Raw genomic sequence first — 7,962 nt, 5'->3', positions numbered from 1 at the left:
CGTTTCCTAGCACCTGTCGCTTACTGATTGTTTGGAATTATAAATATGAGCGTAGTTCGTCTGTTAATATCACATGCCCTTTTTTTGTTTGTTGTTTTTTTTAGTTTGTTACTCAACTTTAACTTACCTTTGGATGTTTAGTCATGTTTATTTTGTGCTGAAACTGGTATTAATGTGGAGGAGATCATCAGTTCATGTGCGCCTTGCGCTGCCGCGTCTGCTGAACTGAGACGCTACAGCGATCTGTCACTCCACATTAAACAGTGCCAAAATGGCATTTATTGTTTGAATATTGCAATACAACGGACAGAATTTGAAATCTGAGACTTTTTCTTATTAAAAGTACCAAAGCACAATGCCTATTGCGATATATTGAATGGGAGGTGCGCTTCAACGTTCCGTCCATAAACTGAAAACAGGCTAGACTAATCGGTTCTTGGGTTTTAAGAATCGATATCGTTTCGTAAAAATGAGAATTGATTAATATTGAGATATCGATTTTTTTTTTACCCAGCCCTAGTCAAAAATTATAATTCTGTGATCATTTGCTCAACCTTCACATCGTTCCAAACCTGTATGACTTCCCATATTCTTTGAAACACACAAGATATTCAGAATTATTAAAATTTTTATAATACTGTTTTTGTCCAATGAAAGTCCAAAACAACACTAGGTATGTTTGTGTATAATATCCGTCAGTCTGATTCTTAAAGTTCTGTTTATATGAATCCCAAACATTGCAATCTTAAGGTATTTTTAAAGCTGATTGAGAAAATAGGGGTATTCAAGCGTTTACATAATATTTGTCCTATTGATCAGATTGTTTCAGGTCTACACCACTACTTCCAGTCGGATCGACGTTTCATTGGGATCGAGATGAATCGGATCAATTTAAACATTTACATAAAGGCTTTTAAGTCTGATTTAGCCATCAATCCAACTGTTAAAGGATTGTTTGGGTACATGTAAACGTAGCTACTGATTGGTCCCCACTGATTTTCATTGTATAGACTAAAGAGGCATTTTTCTAAATATTTTCTTTTGTGTTCCACAGATGAAAAATTCATACAGGTTTGTAAGTTGTTTATCCCTTTAATCTCAAAACATATTCCATTATGCAAGTATTTGAACACAAAAGCTTCAAGCTACGCAAGCTTATTTTTGTATGCTGTTACATTGCAAAATGTTGCAAAAAAAATGATACATAATGATGACTTAGGAAAGTAATAAAAATACAAATCAATCCTATATTTGCATGCAAAGTTTTTTTTTGTTAATTTTGAATTATAATTAAGTCTTAGTATGTCATCATTGTGACTTATGATGTATAATTTTATGATTTGTATGTATTTGTATTTCTAATTAATTCAAAGTCATTCATTCAAGTCAAAACCTTTTTTTGTTATAATTTTGACTGTCATAATTCTGACTTTATGAAAAAGTAGTTTTTTGTTAAAATTTTCGCTCATAATTAAGATTTGTGTGAATTTGTATTTTTAACACTTTCTAGGTCATAATTATTATTATTTTTCCAGAACATTCTCGTTCACTGTTCCTGGCTGGTGGAATGATCTTCCCACCCCTCTCTCATACTCTGATGGTGAAGCAAGAGCTTGAAGATGCTCTCGCTGATTTAGTTTAGTCACATTTGCATCTGCAAACTGGTTTCTGACCTTAATGTTCCTGGCCACCAAGAAAGTGGCACGATTCCCTCTGCTCTGATTTGTCTTTGAGTCACAAAACCTGCCAGGAATCCAGAAACAGTGTTTCTCCATTCAGAGAATATTTGGCCGATGGTAAACAGTTTACCTCTGAAGATTTGATTGCAGTTTCCTGTTGTTTGTTTAGCGTGGTGCTGCTGGATTACGTTCGTGTGTTCAACTGCAGCATTATCTGCCTGTCCTTTTGCCGTATTGTAGCTGTATTTACACACACTGATTTATGCTATTTATTAGACTGGACATTGACACAAATTTCATGATTTGAATAGTTTTTGAGCTTGCTTTTTGATTAAATTCCAATTTTGTTTACTTTTGATTGAATATCATTTGGATATCCTACCAGATACAGTAGGCTTATGTAAATTTTTTTTATCAAGGAAAAAAATCTCAACTAATGCTGTAAAATATAAAGGGATCGCTGACCGCTGGTATAATATTAAAGGTTAAAATGTAACGACTGATTTGTATACAAACATTTAAATTGCACATAGGGCAGGTTTTATTAGAATAACATTGTTATAATAACTTTTTAATGATTTAATTATGCTTTTTTTAGGTAAATGTGATAAGTGGTAATTAACTGTTTAATTGTTAATTACACTAATTGAGTGATTATATGAGAGATTTCAGTAAGTTGTACTATTTCTTTCAACACTTCTGATACTCGTTCATGTTTATTTCATGCCATAACTAGTAGTAAAGTGGAAGAGATAAATGGTTATGTATGTAGTTTGAACTGAGGAGTGTCTTGACACTTGAAAAGTGTAAACATGACATTTATTGTTTGAATTTTGTTATGAAATTGACAGAATTTGAAACTGAAATTAATATCAAGGCTTACAAAGCACAAACTTGTTGTGAATATCAGGCGTACTACAAATAATAGTTTAGTTTTATTTCATCAGCTGAAAACAGCACAGACTAAAACATCAGTTCTTGTAATCGAAGGATGAATATCATTTAATTAAAATGAGAATTGATTCAAATCGAGAATTCTGTATTTCCAATCCTATTATTTGCACATAAATATGAAGTGATGCAAAAAAATACAGAGCAGGACGTGTCCAAAACGAGAGTCGAAGAACAACTTACCACATTAATACAGAATTAAACGGATATCCAATCTGGAACAATCCATTTTACAATATTTGTTCTGAACTTCTTTCTTTTTCCCCCTTTTCCAAAGCTGTTCCCGTAGATTATTTGTCTGTGTCGGGGTCAAGAGGACACTCAGAGCCGTTATGCTGGATGTATACATGGTGATGCCACACAGGGTGGTTTGTTGGTGGGGCTGCTGGGAGAATAAATCAGGCCCGTCAGTCGTTCCACTGCCGTTGTCCCAGTAGAGGCGGCAGTCCGAGGTCACGTGCTGGAGGGTTTGGAGCGCTCTGTTTGTGTTTCCATTCCCTGGCTCTGGCCCCTGTCTTTCTGCGTGCCTGTTTTTGCCTTCGTCTCACGTCTCGGAGGCAGGAATAAACCTAGTCATTTGCTTCCCAAAAGTTCACTGAAATATCAGTATAGTTGGCAGTTTGCATGCACTGGTACAATCCGTGTACTTCCAGAATAACCTTGAATGTTATTTTGTGACTATGTGATGTAAACGGCGTATTGTAATCATGACTGTGAGGTTCGTTTCTGGGGCAGAAAGCCGTCTTTGCTTCCTCAGAGTGTTTGACGTCTCGCTGTGATGCCAGACCTGTGGATGTGAGGGATTTCATGATAACAAAGAACTTCAGAGGGAATAAACCCATTAAATATTAATTCTGACGACTACCTAGAGTGCACACTAAACAATGAACGCTGTTTCCTGGTGTTGAATTTTTCATTTTTGGGTTCTGGTGAAGAGTTGGGTGAAATCTCAAACGGATGATGTTAGACATGGAAGGGGCAGACGAGATGACTCTAGTTAGTTTTGCTTTGGGAAAATGCATAAGTAAAATAAAAAGACTAATGCAACCTGTTAAGTGCACGTTATTTTAAATGCAAACTATAAAAAATGTATTTTCGAAGTTGCAAACAAAGATTATTCGGTTTTACAAGAAAATACAGTTTCTGTTTTTCTACTTCAAAATTTCATTTTAGTTTCATTGTGTACTTGAAATTTCTTTGTAATTTGTGAAATTTACTAACAGTTTGAGTGAAAATTGTTAATACAACTAGGGCTTTTTTCTATGCAGGTTAATAACTTGCTTTGCCTTTCAAACAAGCTGATGTCACCAGCCATTAATATGGTTTATTATGTTTATTAGATAATATTCATTTGTTTTAAAAGTGACAAAGTCATGTTCATCTTGAATGCATGAAACCAATTTTACACCATTTATTGACATTAATTATTGTGTTGATGGATTATTTAAACGGATGTCCATCATTTTGATTGTTAAACACAATATAGCCCCGATTTTTTTTGTTTTATTCGTTCAGATGATGAATACATAAGTACTCAGAAATCTAATTTAAATAAATATTTTTACATATAAATAAATAAATGTGTTGCTTTCACAAAAATATTAAGCAGTAAAAGCTGTTTTTAGTATCGATAGTAATCATAAATATTTCTTGAGCAGCAAATCAGCATTTTAGAATATTTCTGAAGGATCATGTGACACTGAAGACTGGATACAATACTGAAGACTGGAATACAATTATTTTAAATTGAAATAATATTTCGCAATATTGCTGTATTTAACTGTATTTTAATAAATGCAGCTTTGGTGAGCGGAAGAGACTTCTTTCAAAAACATTAAACAATCTTAAATTATTCCAAACATTTGATCAGTAGTATTTGTTATTTTTTTCAGAGGTTAACATTTACAGTAGGCACAGTTATTTGGAGGATTATGCCACTGATTTATATACTGTTGAAAAGCTTGTATTATCTTGTGCTACTTCTAATATTGCACATTGTGAAGCCCTTTCACACTTTACTGCAATTAAGGTCCATTTTCAAAGGTGATCCTTGAATTAATGAGTTTTCCTTTCAATATGTGGTCGTCATTTGGTCATTAAGGGTGCACTGAGAGACCTTTGTTTATAATAATTAGGGATGTCAAAATGGCTGAAAAACTAAATTCAAATTTTTTACTTAAATATTATCAATATTCAAATTTAAAAGGCATAATTTCAGTTGGGGGGCTTTTGGCTTCTCTCCCGAGGCCACAAGAGGGCGCATCGAGCAAAATATTATGCAGGTTTCTTCAAAGCATAATAAAATAACACGACTATCTTTGAAAAAAGTGCATAATATTTAAAACAATAATTATAATAATTAATAATATATCATTAATAAAGTTGCTTAATTAGAAACAAAACCGCATCATGCATGTATAATTTAATACAAAGGACCGAAAATCAATCACAAAGAGTACTTTCTTCATTTAAAAACTTGAGATGCAGTGGGATGGGGAAAACCACTATAAAGTCTTGAGACATGTTTTTTTTAAAGTTTAACTTATGCACGCGGAAGCTGTGCAGCTCTTTTCTCCTCACCGCCTCCTGTGTCTCAGAGGGAGTGACTCAGCTGGTTTGAACTCGGCCCCGCTGGGTGTCAGGTGTCGTGGAAATGTTCTTTCCCAGGAGCCTCTGCTCCGTGACATCTGCTCCAGTCTGTCGGGAAAGTATTGTTGAGGTCTGTGGGTCTCTGCTGATTTGCTTTTCATCCAGAAGAGACCTGGCCGCTAGCGTCAGACACTCTCTAATGGCTGACTCTCTTGTTTGTTGCTTTGAGAAATTGCAGAATATAATGTAAAGATAAGCACTGAAGGTCTAGTGTTCGGCTGCCAGCTCATGTGAAGCTTGTTTTGATGTGTAAACAACTCTTTATTCTTTAGGCTCTTTATTGTGTTGATGCGAAAATGTATGCATATACATGGTTTACTGTAGCCATAGAAAGACCATGAAAAGCAAGAAAGCATTTGAGCAATCAAATATGACATACAAAACATTGTGTGTGTATGTATGCATAATTATACATGTGTATATATATATATATATATATATATATATATATATATATATACTTGTACTATAAAAGTCTTTATTTAATTTGCTTCCAGCATCCGAAGCCTGTAACATTGGCTGACATTTTTATGGGTTCCAAAATGCCACACATTCATATTTAGTTAAATGTTTCATTATTGTATCAGTTTTTCAAGATCTCATATGAGTTGTCTGTTTGTGTTTCAGGCCCATGATGATATCTGTGAGCCGTAGCTGCCACAGCTAGTCAGATGATGCACCATGGCCAAACCGGGATCGGATCGAGATGGAGCCATGGTGGAGAAGACAGCAGGGAAGAAGGTGAGCAGAATCAATCCTCAACAGGTTTTTAAGACTCCTATATAATGAGGACAAGAAAATTGACAACTTGCTAATTCTAGTCTTTTGCTTAGTTTTTTAGTAGATTTTTTTATAATTGAATATTGCACACTATTTAATTCGGTGAATTTGACCAACTTGAAAGACCTTAAACTTATTTTTAGAGCACTGATGCTGTTATACAAACCGTTTATTATATTCAGATCAAGGCTTTTGTGCATACATAGTTAGAGCGTGTTTTGACTGCTAGTATGTTCTTTCATTTATATTATTGAAGTTGCTGATTTTGCTGGCAATATTGGCTGATTATATCACTATCAATTTGTAGATTTCAGTATTTATTTTATTTTCTTTCTCTCTCTCTCTCTCTCTCTCTCTCTCTCTCTCTCTCTCTCTCTCTCTCTCTCTCTCACACAGAGTAAAGAGAAAATCTCTCCGTTTGCCAAAACTCCGAAGCTGGATCGGAGTGAAATCCTGGGGAAAGAGGGGAAGTCAAAGTCTTCCATGAAACGGAAGCTCTCCTTCACCATCAGTCCGCCCCGGAACGAGGAGCGGGACTCCGACATGGGTCAGTCTAACATTCACTCTGAAAGTTCCAGTAGCTTGTGTCTGCTTCACTGCCGCCCCCTCCTGGTCACTTTTAAGACCTGTTTTTATTGGACAAGCTGTACTAGAGGGTTTTTTTCAAGGGTGTTATGTAACGGTTAAGCCAGCCTCATCAAATACATGGGTCTCGTTCAAAAACACAATAGCTTCGACTCAAAAAGGAGCAGAAGATCATGAGGGAATAATAAAAAATATATCGTCATTATTTTACATGAAGCCTAAAATCTCTTGTTTTAGTCTCAGTTCTGTAGTTAGAAGGCAAAATACATTAATACTGTTGATTATATAAGAAAAGACTACTTGGACAATATAGTAATTAATATTACTACATTAAGACTGAATAAGAATATAAGAATAGGCTGCTTAGAATATTAAAACAACAACATATAATCAAATAGCGCTGATGGTATGATGATACTGTGCGATAATATAATGGTGCTTTTCCACTGCATGGTACGGCACGGTACGGTTCACTTTTTGGGGTTTTCCACTGGGTACAGTACCTGGTACTTTTTTTAGTACCACCTCGGTTGGGGTTCCAAGTGAACCGTACCGTTACCAAAACATGATGTGTAAACTCCGCTGATCACGGATTGGCCGGAGAGAATCGTCACTGAACTTGCGACACAAACACAAAAGAACCGCTAGATTTAAATCAGTACAGACAGTACAGTAACTGTTTTGAACGAGCGCACATTTTTTTAACAACCAAAAAGTTTTGTTGTCTGTTGCAGAAGAACAGACGTTCCTCTCGTTGATGGCAGAGGAGTGGATCCAGCGGGAGCTTGATGGGGCGACGCGGAATGAAAACGTTTTTTTTTTTTTTAGGAGTCGTGGTAGTAGAGGCGGCGCAACTATAATGACATGTGAATAATCCCGCCCACTCTAAAGCAGTACTGAACTGCAGTGGAAACGCCGTGCCGTACTGAGCCGTGCCGAGCCGAGTCATACCACGCAGTGGAAAAGCGCCATAAGTGTTTCAACCACTATGTGAAGTGTTTATAATGCGTTATATAGATCAGTGCTGTTTTCAGTGCATTATTTACATGTGAAAATGACACAGAATTATGGAATAATGCAAAAATACAGAGCAGGACGTTTCAGAATTTAGAGTCTGAACTATAAATTGTATAATTTTTAATTAAATAAATCCTAAAAATTTATTTAATTAAAGTTTGCTTAATTTTCATTTTAGTTGAATATATATTGTTTTCTAATAATATTTACATTATATTTCGGCTTTATTTCAGTTATGAAAAATAATTTTTAATAGTTTAGTTAACATGAACAACATTAATATAAACAAACAAATATTGTA

At 35.1% G+C, this 7,962-nt stretch overlaps 1 protein-coding gene across 1 annotated transcript in view; it reads left to right on the top strand.

The window, feature by feature from the left end:
* The window catches only part of LOC107569631 (ankyrin repeat domain-containing protein 12-like), a 69,569-nt gene that overhangs the window by 47,824 nt on the left and 13,783 nt on the right, over positions 1-7,962 (top strand). Inside the window, exons 2-3 of the mRNA XM_016255748.1 lie at positions 5,907-6,020; positions 6,456-6,606. Of these exons, the coding sequence (XP_016111234.1) occupies positions 5,961-6,020; positions 6,456-6,606 (211 nt within the window). The 5' untranslated portion in view covers positions 5,907-5,960. The remainder of the gene's footprint in view (positions 1-5,906; positions 6,021-6,455; positions 6,607-7,962) is intronic.

The sequence above is a fragment of the Sinocyclocheilus grahami genome, unplaced genomic scaffold (assembly GCF_001515645.1).
Source record: "Sinocyclocheilus grahami isolate Dianchi unplaced genomic scaffold, SAMN03320097.WGS_v1.1 scaffold1366.1, whole genome shotgun sequence".
In the NCBI taxonomy this organism is placed as follows: Eukaryota; Metazoa; Chordata; class Actinopteri; order Cypriniformes; family Cyprinidae; genus Sinocyclocheilus; species Sinocyclocheilus grahami.
This window is presented reverse-complemented; position numbering and strand designations above follow the sequence as displayed.